Source organism: Spinacia oleracea, chromosome 6 (genome assembly GCF_020520425.1).
Source record: "Spinacia oleracea cultivar Varoflay chromosome 6, BTI_SOV_V1, whole genome shotgun sequence".
NCBI classification, from domain to species: Eukaryota; Viridiplantae; Streptophyta; class Magnoliopsida; order Caryophyllales; family Amaranthaceae; genus Spinacia; species Spinacia oleracea.
The window spans coordinates 66646735-66668390 of NC_079492.1; the positions used below are offsets into that span (position 1 = coordinate 66646735).

Below are 21656 nucleotides of genomic sequence, written 5' to 3' on the forward strand. Positions count from 1 at the left end.
TGGAGTATTTAATGCCATTAAATACTTGATCCGTTTACGTACTATTTGTGTGACCCTACGGGTTCAGTCAAGAGTAAGCTGTGGATTAATATCATTAATTCCACTTGAACTGAAGCGGCCTCTAGCTAGGCATTCAGCTCACTTGATCTCACTGAATTATTAACTTGTTAATTAATACTGAACCGCATTTATTAGACTTAACATAGAATGCATACTTGGACCAAGGGCATTATTTCCTTCACGTTTTGTCCAGACTATTCATACTGTAGTTCAGTTTGAACTGATCATACCCGTTATGAAGAGAATGGAGGATGGTGTCTACAGCCATTTCCTGAGAGAATTGCTGATCCAGCCGACTCATATTCTCAATGAGTCCAATCATTTTGAGAACATGTGCACTTATGGGCTCGCCTTTCTTAAGCTTGGTCTCAAGAATTTGCCTATGAGTCTCGAATCTTTCGACTCGAGCCAGATCTTGGAACATGTTCTTTAACTCACTGATGATCGTGAAAGCATCTGAGTTGATGAACGTTTTCTGCAGATCTGCACTCATGGTTGCGAGCATTAGACATTTCACATCCTTGTTGGCATCAATCCAACGATTGAGAGCTGCCTGAGTGACCCCGTCGCCTGCGGCTTCGGGCATCGCCTCTTCCAGGGCATACTCCTTTTCTTCCTGCATAAGAACTATTTGCAAGTTCCTTTGCCAGTCAAGGAAGTTTTTCCCGCTCAACTTCTCCTTTTCGAGAATTGATCGAATGTTGAATGAATTGTTGTTTGCCATAATTAAAACTACAATTGAAAAAGAATAAACAAATAAATAATCATTCACAGTTTCTCTTAATAAACTTAAATTCTAGCATACATGCATAATTGAATGTTCATTAAGCATTTTATTCAAGTTATGTGTTCCGGCAGGTGTGAATAAAATGATTACAAGATCCTAAAACCCATTGAAGAATTAAGCACATTATGTATTTAGACTCAATTCTAAAATCTTTTAGGTAAGCAAAAGCCTTTTTCTAATAGTCTAGTAACTACTCTTGGTTGATAGGTACGTCTAAGAACTTATTAGGTAAACCTATCGATTTTGCCACGACATAAAAGGACTCCTTACTTATATCGTTGAGTTTCACCAAAACTAACATGTACTCACAATTATTTGTGTACCTTACCCCTTTAGGACCAATAAGTAACACCTCGCTGAGCGAAAACTATTACTAGATTGATGTAAAGGATATCCAAGTAAGTATTTATTTTGGCATGGCACCTTTTAACTCAATTTTAAAGTTTGGAACTTAAGGCTCTTACTATGTTGGTTAGATTTTAAGTGAACTAAAATCCTTAATCATGCAACATAATCAGGCCACAATCTCATGCATAATTAAGACATATTTAAAGCAATAAATAACTTAAAGCATGTATAAGATAAATGTGATCTAGTATGGTCCGACTTCATCTTGAAGCTTCAACTTCAAAGTCCGTCATGAAAATGGATTGAAAACTCTGTCTTGAATTTCACCGTGGGAGGCGCCATTTTCTTCAAATAAGATAAGCTATATTTAAACTAATTACAACTATTTGATGGTACGCAGACCATATTTAAATTGAAAAACAAATTTGGTGCATTAGACCAATTACATTCAAATTAATGGTACGCAGACCATATTTTCTATCCTATTTGGGCCATACTAGTCACTCCATAACCTGCATAACAGTACATATACAATATATACCATTCATCAATTCATTATCATGAATGGCCCACATAGCTGGTTAGTGCAAAACATAAATATTTGCAGCAATTAATCAAGGGCACCAATAATCTACCAATTATTCAGTCCTTATTAATTCTAATCAAGTTGTTTAACCTTAAAGGATTTGTAGACCTAATCAAGAGTTTATGACTAAACGGCTCCCACTTAAACCAATAAATTCATATGCTTTACTAATTTTAAACATAAAAATGTATTTCTAGTCTAACCGGAAACATACAAATTTAATTAAAATTTACAGCTCATATATAATTTATAATCGAATCCATTAATTTAATTTATTTCAGTTGAATTAAACGAATTTAAATTAATTCAAGGTTTAATTTTAGTAAAATAATTAGTATAAATAAAATTTATAATAATTATAATATTCAAAATTATAATCCGAGAAAACAATTTAAATTATTAATTTTAAAATTAATTAAAATTATTTCCGAACTGAAAATTCATAATTAAATTTGAAACGACTCAATCGAGACACGACGAGGCACTTGGGCTTGCGCCCCAAGCCCCATCGAGTGCACGAGGCTTAGCGCCCCTTGATTGTTCGTACAACAACACGCAAGCAACCACACGCAACGCAACACTGCAGGCCACGCTGCGCGCGCGCTTGCTCGCACGTCGCGCCTGCAGGCCACACGCAACGCAGCACTGCAGGCCACGCTGCGAGCGCCCGCTTGCTCGTCGCCTTGCGTCTGCTTGCTTGCTGGGCGTGGTAGCGCGCGCTGTGGCGCAACACGCTTGCTGCCCACACGCGTCTGCCACTGGCTTGCGCCTTGCCCTTCGCCCTTGCCCACTCGCCCACATGCGCACAGCACTCGACACAGGGCAGCGTTTTTTCGAGTTTTAAAACCCTAATCTAATTGAAAAGGATTTTCTAAGATCAACTCATGTGAACGAAATTGCAAAAACAGGCCTCTAAGTGTCGTTTTTTGGGCGTTTTTGTTAATTTTTCATTAAAAATTAAAAGTTTCGGAAAGTAATTCAATTAACAGGTAAACCTAAACTACTCGGAATTGCTTGAAATTTTGACACAATGTTTCTGGGAATATTCTTGATCTATGGTAAAATTTTCAGATTTTTCCGATAAGTATAACCCCTAAAATTCAGAATTTTAATTAATTTTGGTTTAATAATTCGGTTAATTGGGAAAGGGGATATAATTTCATGGATCAGTGGCTAATTTTAAAAATTATTGGATTAAAATTTTGAATGGTTTCGTTAATTTTAATCGCACTTAAACCAAATTATTAAAAATCTGAAATTTAAATGTTAATGAACGATTTAAAGCTTCGGATTTTATTAATTAAAAGTTCAAACTTTAATGTTGATTCGTTCGTTCTTAAAAGTTTGAATAATGTTAGCCTTTGATTTAATGTTTTACGAAATTGGATTGTCGTTGGAATTTATTAAATCGTTAAAAATCGTTGTTTTTCGAAAATAAAAATCGTAACTTTTTTGAAAAATAATATTAATGCAAGTTCGTGAAATTAAATTTATTTTTAATTAAGTTGGTCCGTATCACGAACCAAAGGCACGGACACAAGTGTGATGGACGTATGGCTCGACGAGCCATACGGGCTACTATGCGATGGCCGAGCCGCAGCGACACGGGCAGCAGCAAGCGTGTTGCGTGCCTCGTGCGCGCTGGGCGAGGAAAGGGGCAGGCATATGCTTGCGGGGCTGCGACGAAGCAAGGCACAAGGCCCTACGACGTCCAGCACAGCGACGCACAACACGCAGCGCAGGGGCAGCGATAGTTGCGGGCACGCGCGCGCGCGAAGGATACGGGGTGTGCGAGCTTGCTCGTCGCCTCGTAGGCCACACGCAAGGGGTATGGGGCTGGGCGCAAGCCTAGCCCAACTACGTAATTGAAATTTTTCGTTGAAAATTGTTTATTTCGTTGGGCTTCGCATATTTGCATTAATTTGGGCTAACGGGATATTTAATTTAATATTTTATTTGTTTGGGTCGAGCCGCGAGTTTTAATTTAATATTTCATAATTAATTATCCAGAATAATTATTGGTTTGAGTAGGAGCCACTAAATGAAATTAAAATGAAATAATTATTTTCGTAGGTCGCATTATTTTAATTAAATTCAATTTTAATTAGAATAAAGTCTAAGGATTAATAATTTGGAAATTGATTAATCTTTTTGGACGCGTTTATGTGAACGTGAATTTTAATTAATTCACGTAAATGCTTGCATATTTACATGGGCCATTCGTTTTAGCACACGAATGGGTGAATGCATAGAATATATATTTTATGTAATGCAGGTACTCCAAGTGACTAGTATGGCCAATTTAGGATAGTTAAATACGGTCTGCGTACCGTTCTATCTTTGAATGTAAAGTTTTAAATATGGTCTGCGCACCATGGAAATTTTGATGTAATTTTATTATTTTCAAGTATTTCTAAATTTAGAACTTTAAGTTAGCAATTGAACGAAGATTCAAGACGATGCCAAGCTAACAAGGAGGTGATGAAGATTGGATGCTTCAAGACAAGATATTTTGGGCCATACTAGATCACCATTTATTTATGCAATTTGATATATATATATTATGCGTGAATGTATGAATGTATGTATGCTTTGCATGAATAGGTTGTTTCATATGACTCGATTAGATTAAGTTCACTAAATAATCGAACCAACATAGAAACAATTAGGTCCAAAGTAATATTGAGTTTAAAAATTTCCTTCCAAATCAAGCACTTACAAAAAATCTAAGGATCTAAGATAGTAGGTTTACGCTAAAGCGAGGTGCTATTTTAGTTGACTTAGGTGGTAAGGCGTCCTAAAGGAGCACGTTGATTGTGGTTTCAACTCAAACAACAATGGCATTATGTTGTGGCAATGGGATAAATTATGGCATTAATTTATTAACCAAGAGTAATTTGGAGATTACTAGCAATAGGTTTTGCTTACCTAAAATCTTAAACTACTTAAGACATGCTAAAGCTGCTTAAGGATTTAGGACTTTTGGGGTCTTGGAATCGTTTCATTCATTTTGGACCATGTTTTATTTTTTTGCATGAATGAAATGTTTAATAGCTTTGATGATTGCGTGAATGCTTTTATTTCAAGTTATTAATTATGATAAATGTTTTCTTTGCTAGTTCATTTTGTAGAATCGTAAATCTTCAACTTTATTGCGTTCGGACGATAGAACTGCGATATTTCCTCGGTCGATTGATAACTATTTTGAGAGCAATTCTCAAAGAAAAGGAGAGTGAGAGCGTATCTTGAATGCTATTTTCTTATAGTGATCTTCATGGTTGTTTTCAAACTAAAAATTTGAATGGTAGACCAATTGGACCTCATATATTCAGAATACTGGGTAGTTTTGAAATAATGAAGTATTGAGTTAAAGACTCATGTATAACCAATGGTTAACAACCAATTTTCTTTTGATTCGATAATGAACTAGACTCATTGGATGTGGTCATTCAAAGTAAATAAAAGAAAGGGACTTTGTACGCATAACAAAGTAAGAAGATCAAGCAAAGAGTAAAATCTTTAGGACTATAAGAAAACGTGCTGGAAAGGATAGGAAAGGGGAACAAAAGAAATGAATTCAATATTCAATTTCTACCTAAAAGTTTGTGTTAAAGAGAAACGACTTAGCAAATAAACTCCTATGGTATTAGATTACCGCTTGAGGTTCTAAACTCTTGTTAAGAACTCAAATTCCGGGAGCTAAGTCTGGTAATTGACCTACAAGTAGGAAATGAAGCAAAGATTGTGCTACATTAATTGTAGGGTCATTGTGTTTGTTTTAAAGTCCTTCTAAAGGCTGGAACTTAATGGTATTATGTTCCATTAATCATCATAATCAATTTCTGTTTGGACAACGGAAAGACTCACATTCAAAGTAAACAAAAACATTCGTTGAGTGTTTATTTGAATGAAATGGTCATTTAAGGGTTAAGTCATATGATTGATTAATAAACAAACGAATCTCTTCACACTCAAACTTCAGAAGGTTCAAATCAAACATTTTGATTTGTGTTCCACATGTCTTTGGCAATGTCATACGACCATATCAACAAGACAACATTTTAAGATTCCATGGCAGGATTTCAGAAAGTTGGTCAATTTAAGACACGTGGGTCTTGCTTGTTGAACATGACAAAGAAATGGACTATTGTTAGAAGTTTCTAGACAATGAAGTTCATGGGCCAAAGATGGATTTTATGACCTACCTATTTCACAAGAATTTGAGAAAATATGGCTATATTTACTCAAAGTGAAATATGTGTAATACTTCAATGTAATTCACAAAAGAGTATAAAATCAACTTGGCAAGAATATTGGAACATCTAGGCTGGGTCAGGGTGATGTTTGCATGAGCCAAGAAAAATTATCTAGATTGTTTATATGGCATTATGACAATCGAAGCTCCATAAGAATATGGTATGTCCAAATGGAGAAATCGGAATCTATTCGATTAACGATAATCACGACTATTTTCCTATATCTAATTACACTCTCAAGTGACTTTCACACTAAACAAAGTTGTCAAAGCTAAGGATAAGATGTCATAAGGATTGAACTTCGGTTCAGTACATCTTTTCAGTACATATATATCTAGGGTTGTCAAACCCAGTGGGAGTTAGTTTTTACATCAAACAAACTCAAGTATAGATATATGTTTCTTTATGAGTGACTCATAGAAACAAAAAGTATTAATTCTACCACAAATCTGAGAACATATGGTTGTTGCTCTAGATAATGTCTTTTAGGAAACCATCATATTTCCAAAAAGGCAAGTGGGAGAAAAATGACCTCGAATGAACTTCGAGTCAAGCAACAAACAAATGTAGGATACTTAGAAGCCTTTGGAAGAGCTTCGGGAAGACTTTAGAAGTGCTTCAAAAGAATCCTAATACTCAAAGGACTTGAGTAATGTCTTTATAGATACTAACGTTTGATGTTCAATACCTAGGTAAATCGTATAAGAAATAGAATTCAACCAAGATAGATACATAGATATCTTGAGGAATGAAAACTATGAAGACTTTGGAAAGTGCTTCAAAAACATACGACTTACAGGTTAGCTACGATGAAATAAAATTCCCAAGTATGGTTTGAGGCCATCAAAAACATAAGTATGGTTCGAGGCCATACAAAATGGTTTGAGGCCATTTCATCCAAAGTACCTTCATCTTGAAGAATCAAATCTATGATTTGGTTGATTTGCATAAAGGGTTCACTCCCATTAGTTGCAAACATGTTTTCTAAACATACAACGTTGATTTGCATAAAGGGTTTACTCCCATTGGTTGCAAACATGTTTTCACAACATACAAAGATGATATTGTATGCACATACAAAAGAGAAGCTAGATTGGTGGTTAAAGATTGTAAACAACTTCACGGCGTTGATAATGTTGAAATCTTTTTCACCAAGTCGGAATGCTTGAACTATTTTGGATAAATCTAGGAATCATTGCGTATGGAAATTGGAAAACGAAACACCTTACTCAATTGGACTTGTAGAAAGGAATTGTGTACATCACACAATATAAAAGTTTTGGATGCTAGATAAAAGAGCAAGCTTAAGAAATCTATTCGTAGATTAAAGCATGCAAGTGAGAATTGGACCATATTTGTCTAAAAGGCTATTGAGCAATCATAGCTTTATGAAAATATGGATCATCTTATAGATGAGGAGTTTAGTGGGAGCTAAGTCCAGTTTATTGGTTCTATATATGAGATACAAATCTCTCTATTGAAAATGACATTCAAATTCTAAATGGTTAGATTAAAAGTGTTTTTCAATATTAGAACCATGGCGAAACTTAGAACATACTGGGTTAAAGATCTATTCGATAGGATCTAAAGAGTTGTTTGAATTCTGTAAAAGTAATTACTAAATCAAACACAATGGAGAGACTCAAAAGAGACTCTCAACTCATATGAGTAAGTCTAAGTTATGAATGCTTTAACTAAGTATAAAGCTAGGCTGTTATCACTAGAGTTAAGCATGAAGGACCTTGAAGAGGTGCCTTCACCTTATATCACATGGTAATGCAAAGATTTTAGCAAGATAAAAGCTAAAAGTCACATGGATGGATTCAAAATGCGAATGGTTTTTGCATTACAATCAATCATGTATGATGTGATATATTGATCACCAAGATAACTCGTGAACATTGGATCGTGATGAGTTTATATCAATCTCTATTGATCTGGATCAAAGATCATTAGAACAGTATCAAGAACATCCAATGCATTTGGATATGTAGGATGAGCACTTGATAAGAGGAAGTGAAGATAACTAAAGTTTTATGCTACATGCATTTGCCTAAGCAAAAGTTGAATCTTGTTGTTAGGCAAACCATAAACAAACACGGGCAATTAGGCGTAGTGATTAAAAGGTGGTTACATAGGTTCTAAACCATATGTGATGCATGGGAAACTGAATCAATGATTAGTGTCCAAGTTCTCAGTTGAAATATGTATCTCCCACATCTATGTGAACTGGTTGGAGTATTCCAAAAGGAAAGCATCATTTGAAATTCTACATAATTAAAATGAATTCATTGTTGCCTAAGAAGCAATAAAAGGGAATTGTTTTTAGCGGGAGTTCTTCAATCATTCTAAACAGCAACGAAAGACTAGATCATTCTAGAAACATATTCAAAGAACTTTTCATCTTACATCGAAAGGCTTTCGATAGAAAAGATACTAAGGATAGCAAAGTATGATAAACTAAACCTCTGCATTGAATAATACACAACATTTATATGCAGATATGGAATCAAGTTTGAGTTCCATGAATGTTTTAAGTATTGGGTGAAAGGCCTATATCTGTAAAACATTAAATGCTTGATTTTGGGTTAGATGCCCACAAATTGGTAAGCATTTGGTTTAAACATTTATCATTTATGAAATTATATTTCATGGTTCATTTAATCTTGGTTTAGTATTAAATGATAAGTCCATGTGATTCAAATCATTCAAATGGGATGTCCAGATGGATTCTTCGACAAAGAAACACCCATAAGTGAACTTGAATATTGAAATCACAAAAGGATCCCTAATCCAGGTCATTGAAAGGTGGACGACCAATGACTAATGAAGATTAGATTGCAAGTAGATTTTTTAGTTCTGTTTCTTGAACTAGAGTGACTGGATGTCAGAATCTTTTGCATAGATACTTATTGGATCTTGTATCGGATTGACCATGAGAACACTTTAAGAGATTAAAGTCATGTCATAAGTAGTTCTCACTAATGGTGATTAGAACCATTCCTCAGAACATGAGCGATTATGTCTGCTCGGTTGAGAATTAGTTCGCTTTGATGCTAGCTAAACGTCGCACCGTAAAAGGAGGCTATAAAAGCAGTTATCAGGCGTACTATGAATCAAAGTGAGTGTTCATAGATTGCAAGAATGGATTGTCCTCCTATTTGATAGGATATGGTGTTGTTGTGTAACAAGGCCTCTCGGAGAGTTAGATACTGTAAAATGCATGGTCATGCTCAGAATGGTTAGGCTTAACCTTCTGCAAAAGTTTGACAGTTGAACTCTGTAATCCGAGAAACACTTCTGGACCTAATAAGGATGGCTTGGATCTTACCTTATGTTCAGTAAGTAACACTACGTGACAAAGGAATGTGAATGCACACTTGTCTGAATGACAAGTGGGAGATTGAAGGAAATATGTCCTTCACCCAAGGTGCATTAAGTCTAATACCAAAGGTTCAGATTAATTGCGAACAATTCATTCAGTGAGATCAAGTGATCGGAACAGCTAGCTGGAGCAATGCTTCCGATCAGTGAGTTCTAATGGATATTGAACTCACAGCTTACTCTTGACTGAACCTACAAGGTCACACCAATGACACGTAACAGATCACCAGATTAAATGAATCGGAAATTCATTTAATAGCTTTTCGGGAATTAGTTGGAAAACGTATTATACGATACGACCTTGCATCAGAATCGTATATCGTATCGCGAATATTCGTAAGCTAGGCGAAACGAATAAATCGTATCGTACGACGGTGATTCGTCGTATACGAAACGATAAATAATATATCGGAAATATATTTAATCGCGGATACTAAGAGCGGCCCATGAGCCGAGTTCACGAAGCACTCAAGGCCCATGGGCGCGCGCTGGGCAAGCAAGCAAGGCCGCGGCAACACGGCAGCGCTGGCCCATGGCCGAGCGAACTGCGCGTGTTCGCGTGGGCCGAAGCAGCGACACAGCCACAACAGTGAGGCCCATGGCCCAGCTCGCTGTGCTTGTCTCACGCGGGGCTTGCTGGCCGGCCTTGCCTTATGGCTTGGTCGGTTAGTAAGGTTATGTTAATAACCTTCTAACCCCTTTTCCAACATAACACAATTCATACACACAACCCTAGGAGAAAACAGAAAACCCTAATTCTCTCTGTGCCTCCAAAGTGTGTTCATCCCAAAAGCACAAACTCTTGATCGATTGTCTAAGCTACGATAATCAAGACGGATCTGATCGTGTCGGTGAACCAAGTAGAGGAACGACAACTGGAGTTCTAAGTTCGTGTTCGTTGACAGATTATTGTGGAAAACATGCTTCGAATGTAAGTTTGCTTAATCTGTGCTTTATACATGCTTCCTGGCTTTGGGAATTGTTTCCGCACATGTTATTATGTTTAACTGTATTCCCCTACAGGTTATACTTTGGTAATTCCTTTATTTTAAGTTGGAAAATGGTTTTATAAAAGCAAGGAATTATTAGGGTATTACACAATAGTCGTAGGGGCAATTTCTAACATATTTTATGTAATTGGATTCTGATTTTCAAAATGTTCAAACGGATTCAAATCAATTATTCGATCTTGGAATTTGGCTCCCCTTTGGGGGCGGGATCGCAAAAATCAAGTAAAATCCAAAGGTCGGATTCTTTAATACAATTGTCCAAGTTTATGCACCTGGCATTCCAAATGGAATGTGTCAAGTTCCTGAAACTTACATTTCGAAAATTGGAATATACAAGTGTACAAAATACGATAGAAATTCAAAACCTATTCGAGAAAAATAGCCCCTACTCATACACTAAACATCGCTTTTCTATATGGCATATCACTTCGAAATTTAGTGGTTTTCACATTTGCTTTATGCGGTAAATATCAAGACTAGTGAAAAGATTTTTACATGCCCTATAACTTAGAGAAGATTGAGGATTTTGAGAGGCAATGTCCCTTTGTTGTTGGAAAATATAACTTGCATGAAAATAAACATGTAACGGGTTTGCATCAGATCAAATAATTTTGGGCGCCATCCTATCTTTGTTGTTACAATTTCGGAGGCATGAGGACTACAAGATGGTATGAGTACATTAATGGTTCCATCTAGATATTTTTGTCGTCTACTTCAACATTAATAGATCTGAAAATAGGTTGGCGAAAACCTTTTTTATAAACAATATGGTGGAAATAAAGATAGTTTCTTCTTGTTCTAATTTATTCATACAGTATCATCCTTTACTATTTTGGCTTTTACATTGATATTAATCACTAATTTGATTAGGTGGATGTTGCAATTCGAGAGATTATTCAAAGACAATCACATGATAATATGTTAACTGTCACTAAGATAAGTGTTCTAAAATACAAGTCACCTTTGGAGAAACAAGCATGAGGACTACAAGATGGTATGAGTACATTAATGGTTCCATCTAGATATTTTTGTCGTCTACTTCAACATTAATAGATCTGAAAATAGGTTGGAGAAAACTTTTTTTTATAAACAATATGGTGGAAATAAAGATAGTTTCTTCTTGTTCTAATTTATTCATATAGTATCATCCTTTACTATTTTGGCATTATCATTCATTTTAATCACTAATTTGATTAGGTGGATGTTGCAATTCGAGAGATTATCCAAAGACAATCACATGATAATATGTTAGCTGTCACTAAGATAAGTGTTCTAAAATTCTCACTCCATTTGCTTTAAAGAAGTTTAAAGAAGAATGTTCTAGATCAACTCAATATTCAATCAGGTATTTTGATGGTATAATTTCATAGTTACATATTACGCGGGTGAAAATTAAGTAGTCTAATGTCACAATGTATTTTGGATGGAAAACACTACAACGTGCTCTTGCAAGCAATTTGAATTTTCAGGCATCATTTGCAAACACATTTTGCGAGTATTTCTTCAAATGGATTGTCATGAACTTCCACCAGTTTACTTGTCTACTCGATTGTGTCTTGATAAAATCACCATCATGACTCATATTTTAGGTTAGCAAAATATGAAATGTGATGAGTTCATTGATAATTTTTTAGTATTAATTGTCCTTTAAAGTAAAAACCAAAGGACATCCAGAGAATAAAGGACAACATGGAGGGAAAATTTGGCAAAGAAAACAAGACATTGTTCTAGATGCAAGAAACTCATGCATTGTGCAAATAATTGTTGGATATAAGAAGAATGCTACAGTATCTAAGATATACCAAAGAAGAAAACCAAAAATGGTACATCTAATGAAGATTTAAACCTTATTTTTTAAATCAAATTATAGATAATTTATTCCCTCAATTTTTAAACTTTTAATTCATTTGTTGTCTTAGAAACCGAAATGTTGTTTTGCTTTGTAGCTCGTACTTGATATAATATGTGTTTGACTTCTGTTTTTCCAATTGTCTTCATGCTCCTCAGGAGGCCCTGATTTGAAAGGATCCTTTTATCATGTGGAAATTTCTTCCTCTATATATTCTTTGTATCTCTACCTTCTGCCATTGATTCATCATGTACATCTTCCTCTCCCCGGCTCCCTCTATACTCATCGTTGGTAACCTAGGAAGCAAAAGGAATATGTGTGTAAATTTTCTAGCTTTATAGTTTCTTCTGGGGGCATGTCCCCTCTTCTTCACAAAAAAATTTAATTAATTGGGAAATGCTACATAAAAATTTTAGTTGTTATTTAAAGCCCCGAGGCGCTCGTTAATAATAATTAACTAGGTAACTATATATAAAATTATACTCCGTAGTTCTTATCTAAGACCGGTACCCCGGGGAGTTCACTAGAAATAATTAATTAGGTAACTATATACAAAATGATAGTTCTTATATAATGCCCTAGGGGGGCCGTTATCGGGTTGTTGTAAACTTATGTACCCGATATCTTAATTTTCTTTTTGAGAATTTGTCCATATTCCAGCTTACGTTTTATAACTATAGTTTTTGTATATTTTACTCTTATTTGAGTTCTTTGCCGAGTCTCAAATTTTGCTTCATCTTATTGTTTATATTATAGTATTTGGAAAATGTCTTATCGTCTTCACAAAATGAAAAATCATTTTAATTTTAAAAATTTGTGCAATTAAATAGGTCTGATATATATATTAACCTAATAAGAAATGAATTTGAGGCATGTGTTTGTTTTTTTACATTAGTGTTTTAATGAACTCGCATGCCTATCTCAATTTATTTACAGTGGTTGTTCATGAATGTGTTTTTATTATTTGAGAAAAAATTGCTTTCTAATTTTTTTTTTCTCTTGAAATTTATAATTCCTCCGTTTTGTAAAAATTGCAACACTTTACTTTTTGGGAAGTTTCAAAAAATTTGCAACACTTTCCAAATTTAGTAAGTATTTGTATGTAAATTACTATATTACCGTTATTTATGTTTTCACCCAAATCATTAAATACACACTAACTACTTCTCATAAAAGTGGTCATCTCCCGTAATTACTCCCTCCATTAAATAAAAAATTACCCCCCTAAAACCTTATCTCTTTTAGATTCATCTTACCAGTAGTTCCTCCTTCTTTCTCTTTCTTAGTGTTCTTGATATCCTTTTCTCTTATCAATGTTCACACATCATCCATGAAATTTCTGCCACTAATGTATTCTCCATCAAGTTTCTGATCGTATCTAGCCTAAACTTGTTCCATTTTTGTGTGATTTTGAAGTTATTCGGTCGATCTGATCTGGGTTGGTTGGATGTAAGCTCGTGTGTTGGGTTTGAAGGAAACCCATAATTGTCTCTATAAACATTCAATTCAGGTTAGATCTCATCTTCTCCCTTTATTTTCTCTTGCCTTTAGTTTAATTTTTTTTCCCTCCATGGATCTTATCCTCAAACCAGTGTCAAAGCTAGCTTTCTTAATTAGGTAAAATAAAAAGTTTCCGTTTTTTTTTACTTCATGATCTTGTTTACCAAAGTTTCTAAAAATTAACATTGTAATTTGAGAGATTAATTTCGTGTATTTTTGTTCTTTTTTTTTAGATTTATTGATTGATTTTTGGTTATTTTAATTTTTCTACCTAAATTTAAATGAAAATGTAGGTACTTCATTTCTTACATCTTGGTGTGTGGGAAAATTGTGTTAATATTGTCTGAATGTTGTTGTGACTTATGTAGGTACTTCATTTCTTCAGTTTGAGGGATTATTTCCATGGATAAACCCCTTATTGCCCTAGAAACCTATGAAGACTATTCAATGTTGGCCTCATCAATGGTGGTAGACATATATACAGAGAGTGATGAAGCTTATTTTTCACCACTACCTTCATATACTATAGTCCCAGAAACTTGCAATTATTCGTCGCCACCACCGCCAGATAAGGTGATCCCAAGTGTATATGCTCAGAGTAATGAAGTTGATTTCTCCGACTTATCTGACCTTGTGGTTCCAGAAACACCAGAACATGTATTTACTGAAGTGGAATGACAAATTCCAAGGAGCGTGTTAGGAGATTCGGTGAACTACCAAAGAGTGATTTCTCCAAGTTGGTTGATCAATCCCAAGAAAAAACCCCTCATGAGTCCACATTTTGAGAGTAATTTTGAACGGTGTTATGGTAATTCCGAGTATCTGGTGATGGTTGACTATCAGGTGTTTTGGAAGCACCAAGATTTCGTCTTGGAATATTATAAGTTGATGTGGCCAGAACACTTCCCTGGAGATTAATCTGAATAAGTCATTATGTCTCTCATTTTAAATTTAATCCTTATCTTGTCGTTTATGGTTGATTAAACATGACTATCCGTTAACTTATGGGGTTTAACAACTCTTGTGTTGTGTGATACTTTGTGTGTTCTTATGGGGTTTGTCAATGGTCTACATCTCAAGGATATTATGTTAGAGATGAGTCTTTACATAGAACTATATTAATACAAACTTGCATATGTACTCACCTTACAAAATGTGACCAGTTTCAATTTACCTAAATTTTACATGTCATCTTTACAGTAGTTTAAATGACTATTTCATTTCAGTACACAAAAGATTAATGAAATGCTTACAAATGTAGTTAGTTCATGCACAAAAGTGTTAATAACATCAGGCTAAGCTCTCAAATTAATTCCTTCACGTCAAAGTTTTTTTTATTGGTGCCTCCCATTTTGATATGGGTCTTCAACTCTCGCTCCCATATCATTCACTCTCTGCCTAAATTCATTGATATTTATTTGACCCTCCTGCATGTATTTCCGAATTGAAGTTAGCAGATCCTCTGGCACTTCAACCATGTCTGGTAATAACCCAAGATTGTCCATCTTAGCCTTCCCCTTGTGAGGGCTTTTGTAGTTATTACCCCCTTTCACGCCTAATATTTCAAGCATCACATATTGAAGTTGCAGCCATGTGTAGTTTATTAACTTTGGGTCATATGCTTCGTATGCTTCTTTAACCGCATTGACTCATGCTTCAACATCCCTTGGGAACTTTTGGTGTTGAAGGGATTGAATAGCCCTGAAAAATCCTAGGTCAAGGACATTAAACTCTGGGGATTGTGGGGTTTGGCATATAAGTTGAATATTAAACCCCTCTTGAGTGGCAACATCTAAAAACTCTGCATCATTTGGATTGATGTGTGGCCTAGCATTGTCTTGTTGAATCCAGATATCTTTGCTAGCAAACCAAGGCCATCTTCTTCTGATTGCTGGAAGCAACTCATCAATAATTTTCCTTCTCATAACTTCCTTTGTGACAGGTGTTATTGCTTTTATTTCAATTTTTCCCCTTTCCCTATTTTTACTGGATCTTTTTGTTGGAACCTCCTCTGTGAATGAGAAAATACCTAATTTTCCATCAAACAAAACTTCACCATCATACCCAATAATAGGTCTAGCAATACCACAAAGAAACATGACTTTGACTAAATAATTGTTGTCTTGAGTTGCTCTGTATGGTTCTTCTTCTCCTGTCAGTAGGTAGTATCTTTGTTTTTTTCTGCTCATATAGAACCATTTCTCTTCGATATGTATCATATTATAAAGTGAGCTAAATTTAGAACCACTATGCACAGTTCTTGGAATAATTTTACTCAATATCCATTGTATCCTTTGAGTCTTGTGTGCTGTCGTAACAGATGATTTTATGCTGTTTGTATGTGGTCTAAGAATTCCCTTCTTCAACAGTCTGTAAATGGTGCTTGGACTAGTTTGTAAAGCAATAGCAAAAGACCTTAGTGTGGTCCCATGTCATTTTGGGACATTCTTTATAAACTCCTATGTGAACTCTCTTGCTTTCCTCCCAACCCTTCCTTTTTTTTGTCTTCTTAGGCCCTGTTCTTTAGAGCTGAACTGAACTGAACTGAACTGAATATATTAACGAAATAAATAATAAATAATAAATGATAAATGATAAATGATAAATGATAAATGATAAATGATAAATGATAAATGATAAATGATAAATGATAAATGATAAATGATAAATGATAAATGATAAATGATAAATGATAAATGATAAATGATAAATAATAAATAATAAATAATAAATAATAAATAATAAATAATAAATAATAAATAATAAATAATAAATAATAAATAATAAATAATAAATAATAAATAATAAATAATAAATAATAAATAATAAATAATAAATAATAATAATAAATAATAAATAATAAATAATAAATAATAAATAATAAATAATAAATAATAAATAATAAATAATAAATAATAAATAATAAATAATAAATAATAAATAATAAATAATAAATAATAAATAATAAATGATAAATGATAAATGATAAATGATAAATGATAAATGATAAATGATAAATGATAAATGATAAATGATAAATGATAAATGATAAATAATAAATAATAAATAATAAATAATAAATGATAAATAAAAAATTAAATAATAAAAAATGTTAACTAATAACTAAATAATAATTAATAATTAATAATTAATAATTAAATAACTATATAACTATATAATAAATAATAATAAGTAATATAATAATATAAATATGAATATAAATAATAATATAAATATAATAATATAATAAGTAATAAGTAATACAATAATATAAATAATAATATAAGTAATATTAATAATAATAATAATAATAATAATATTATTATTATTATTATTATTATTATTATTTATTATTATTATTATTATTATTAAGTTAAATTGAATTGAATTAAACTGAACTGAACTGAACTGCCAAATAAGTCCTGAAACTGAAATTAAGCCAAAAAGAACAGGGCCTTACATCAATAACATCTTGTTGCATTTGATCTTTGGCCCTTCTCTAAATTCCGTGAACCGTGCTCTTATCTACACCATATTCAATAGCTAACTTCTTCGCTACACCCCATGATAATGTCATGTCTTCATTGGCTAATAACATGAGCTTGGCTACCATGACTGCTCCTTGACTGTCACGTAGCTCAAATGTTTTCTTTCCATGATTACGGTTAGTATTTGAGGTTTCACTTGGTTGCATGTTTTGAAAGTAAGTAGAAATTATGTCACTATGAATATGCTTATCATAAATATTATGCATAGCTTCATTTTCATATTCATAATCAAAATTATTATCATCATCACTCAAATACCATACCTCTACTAGTGAAGCATCCTCATCATGCAACTGATTCATTTGTTGCTCCATTGACAGAAAATCTATGGTTGGGATATTAACATCTAACAAGTCATCATCAGAAAGCTGTCCAAATTCCAGCAACTCTTCAAGCAATAGCAACTCTTCAAATGTGGGTGGTTGGTCGTCATCCTCTATAGCAGCAATTTTTTGTGTTTGGTGATGTATTTTGTGTTTTGTTGGATGAAGAACAGAATAGTCCCCCTCTTTTTTAGTTTTAGTATGGTGGTAAATCTTTCCTCCCATTTGAAATGTAAATTTTTAAAATTTAAATTTTCATGAAAAAGGTTGGAGGGAAAGTTGAAATATAGCCTAATTTTGCTGTTCAGAACCGTGGAATGACAAGTTGTGGGGACCATGTTCCTTCTTTTAATATCTTGCTTAAATACTCTAATCACATGGGTCATTTACCCTTGTAAATTCCTATGTATTTTTATTAATTTGCGTGCCACACAAAAATGTTGCAATTTTTACGAAACGGAGGAAGTAAATGCTATGTTGTCATGTTGTGTAAGTACTAATTTTTAATTTAGATTATTCACAAATCTTCCGAACTTGAGTTTATGTATTATATTGTCCTAATTTTCAAACTGTCTAATCTCAATTTCACTCTACTTAGCTACATTCAAAATTTTGAAATTGTGGATTTCTATCCTTACAATACCCCAATATCTTAACAATTATTTTGTTTATGTAAACAGTATAAGGGATATTATTTAACCCTTTGGCCTTAATAATTTTTGCTCCTATATTAGAATTCTAACATAAAGTTCTTAAACTTGTTTGTTCTCATAATATTAATAGACTATTTGACAAAGTTTTATTATCTGATGGCCGGTGGTTTAAAAAGAACGAGCCAAGAGATTTATTTCTACGATATTTATAAGTATCTCTTACCATTCCCTCGATACATTTTAAAAAATGAGTCAACTTTTGTTTATTGTTATTTCAAAATGTTTACGATGGGCATAATTTGAATGACATATACGTTAAATTTATTTTTTTGCGATAATACATTTTGATTTATTTACGAACTTTAATTTCAGGAGATACTGATGTAGCATCTTATATTTTGAAAACAAAACTTTTATTATATTTTGGTAGAAAAATATGAAATTCCTATCTGAAGTCAGAATCCAATATTTTCATTTTATTGTTTGGTATTCAAACATTTCAAACTTTTGGTCAAAACTTTTCAATTTATTGAATTCTTATGTACGTGAACTCCAAATTTTAATGCTTTTGAGGATTATTTTGTATATCAATTTAATGCTCTTTTATAAAGCATTTTAGAGGATTACTATGTTAGTAGTAAAATATATTGTCTTTTTTATGTTTCACTTGCTTTTTTCCGAGAAAAAAATACTAATAAGTATTTCTTGTTGATTTGATGAAAGTATACTTAGTTTTCAAAAGAATTACATGTTCCAAAAATCACTAGGAGTAAACTCTTCTAATTGGACTACCATCAAAATTCTAGTAGCCTTCTTAATTGAAAGTCAAATCCAATAAAACCGAGTACCCAACCAATAATATTTGTATAAGACCAGAATAGCTGAAAAAATAATGTTGACTTTGATTAATTGAAACCACAAAAGAAGTAAAAAAAATTAAATAAAAAAAGCTCTAGTTAGGGGCGATGGAAGAACCATGTTGATACACAACCAAAATAGTTGTTTTAAGAAAATTGACATGATTCAATCACTTCATATATCTCTCCATCCTCCTTTTCCTCTTCCTTCTTGTTCTTATCATCATCTTCATCCTCGATGAACCGAATGAAGTCCTTCAAGTATCCACTAAGATATACGTTACCCGTCTCATATGGAGAGAGCATCCTCATCGCATAACCAAAGTTGTTTTTTACTATAGAAAATTTACGACACCCTCTGCTTTTTTAACAACTTCTAAACTTATTTCCCCACCATGTTTAATAAAATTCAAACTATTGTATATGTCCTCCAATGCATGGTTAACATGCTCATCTTTATTATACAGTAGTCCATGATCATAAAATTTTTGAAGTGAATATGCCAACAAAACCAAACATTGGTGGGTGATGTCATGATCCACTAGATGAATTTTGTATAACTTACACTTTCCAACTTCATTTACTGTGATTACGAATCCAAATGGGTTGTCGTCATATGTGGAAGTAAGCAACACAAGTCTTTGATTTGTAAAAGATAAATGTAATTGATGGCTAGTCAATGAGAGTGGAAATCATAGTTTATCCCAATTCCTAATGGAGTTTAGTGAACTACCACAAAGGCACATGTAACAATTTCCTACCAACATCCTTCCTCTAACATGATCATCAAATTAAATACTTAGATCGGTTGTTGCTATTCATAATATTTGGAAAAATCTCTGGCTTTAACGTACATTTTTTTTTTATCATTGTCGTCTTATTAGGCACAAAATGGTAGAGTTTGTGCATCAAATTAATTTAGGCATCGAGAGACTTTGCTCCAAACATATTCTATCCAGGTGTAGAAGCGTTTTAAAGGTTGGCCACTAACTAAAAAACTTATGATTTGCAAAAACGTGGTGTGCATAATCATTGGCTGAAGCACGATTAGTAATTAATATAATATTTCCCTCCTAAAAAAGAATAGACTTATCTACAATGACCTTTACTCCAAGAGGATTATCTCTAATTAGCTCATCATTTTCTTCCACTTAGCCATTTCTATTTATGATATTGTTGAATGTCAGCACCAATTTTATCTTGATAAAATACGTTGATATTTTGAAGTTCAATAACGAGGTCTTCTAAACTACGTTACTAAATGACAGAGGATTTTGGTTCCATCTGACCATCCAATTGGTATTTTAATATCCTATTATGAAACTTTTTGTTGAGTTGGGAAATTGCAAGAATGGTAAACGCTCATAATCTCTATGCTCCAATAAAACATATATCATCAATTAAATTATGGTATTACATAAAAAAATGTATTTCGTAAATGATTTCATGTAACTTTTCTAGTTTGTAAATATTTTTATATATAGTTGTTACTACGTATTTCATAAATAAAAAATTATTATTATTATTGATATTTTGTTTTATACCAAACAAATGATTTAACGTAATTTGTTTTTTTTTTCTTGAAATTTTTCTTGCGTAAATGATTTAAAATGAAAAATGAATATGAAGATTTTTTTCTCATTTTTTAGCAAAAATACTCATGTATGTTAATAGAAGAAGAATACGAGACATCTCTCTTGTTCCTTCTTTGAATGCAAACCATACAAAAGCTTATATACTCCGTCCATATTTAATTAAAATATACACTTCCTATAATTATCCGTATTTAATTAAAAGATACACTTTATATTTTTGGTATGTCATGGTCCCCACTTTCAATTATATAATATTCTTCTCCCTCTTGTATGTAGTCTCAACACTTACTCACGTCCCCTTTTACTACAATAAAAAAATTTACTCACTATCAATTTCTTTACAATAAATAATAACTCAATACCCACTTTCATCTTATTTTAATAAATTTAACTGAGTTATATCAAAGATACAACCGGTAGTTATGACCCATTGCAATATCCTCTATTATTTCCATATGGTTCTTACAGTTGATATTTAAACAAAAAGTTAACATGGCAAATTTTTTATTCATACACGTTTCAAGTGCATATCTCTTATAACTCTTTTTGTGCATCTTAATCCTTAAAACTTTATATTCATACCTTTCTGTCCAAAAAAATTATTTTGTGATATAGACGCGACAACATCTTAATTCTCTAATCTTAAGAGGCGGTCGTCTACTCCAACAATTTGTTGTCGATAATTGTGTCAAAATGCAAGCATCTAATTTGAGGTGGATTGCACTCAACAAAGATTAGATACGTGCTTATTTATACATGGGTTTAGAGGATTCTTTAAATGTTGTAGAGCATAACACATGTTCATTTTGATTTAATTAAATCGACTGTATTACACTCACTATTGCATAAATTTTTTCTTACATGCAATAAATTTTGTATTCTTAATGTCCATTTGTAAAA

At 32.9% G+C, this 21656-nt stretch overlaps 1 protein-coding gene and 1 long non-coding RNA gene across 2 annotated transcripts; one reads left to right on the forward strand and one right to left on the reverse strand.

The window, feature by feature from the left end:
• Window positions 1–13551: 13551 nt before the first annotated feature.
• LOC130462442 (uncharacterized) lies at window positions 13552–14924 on the forward strand. The gene is made up of 2 exons (XR_008922661.1): window positions 13552–13790; window positions 14149–14924. It is a non-coding gene; the product is annotated as an uncharacterized lncRNA (long non-coding RNA).
• A 505-nt stretch (window positions 14925–15429) lies between these two features.
• On the reverse strand, window positions 15430–15999 carry LOC110793644 (uncharacterized). Its single transcript, XM_021998536.1, has one exon. It carries the CDS (start codon window positions 15997–15999, stop codon window positions 15430–15432), a length of 570 nt encoding a protein of 189 aa, XP_021854228.1.
• Window positions 16000–21656: the final 5657 nt, after the last annotated feature.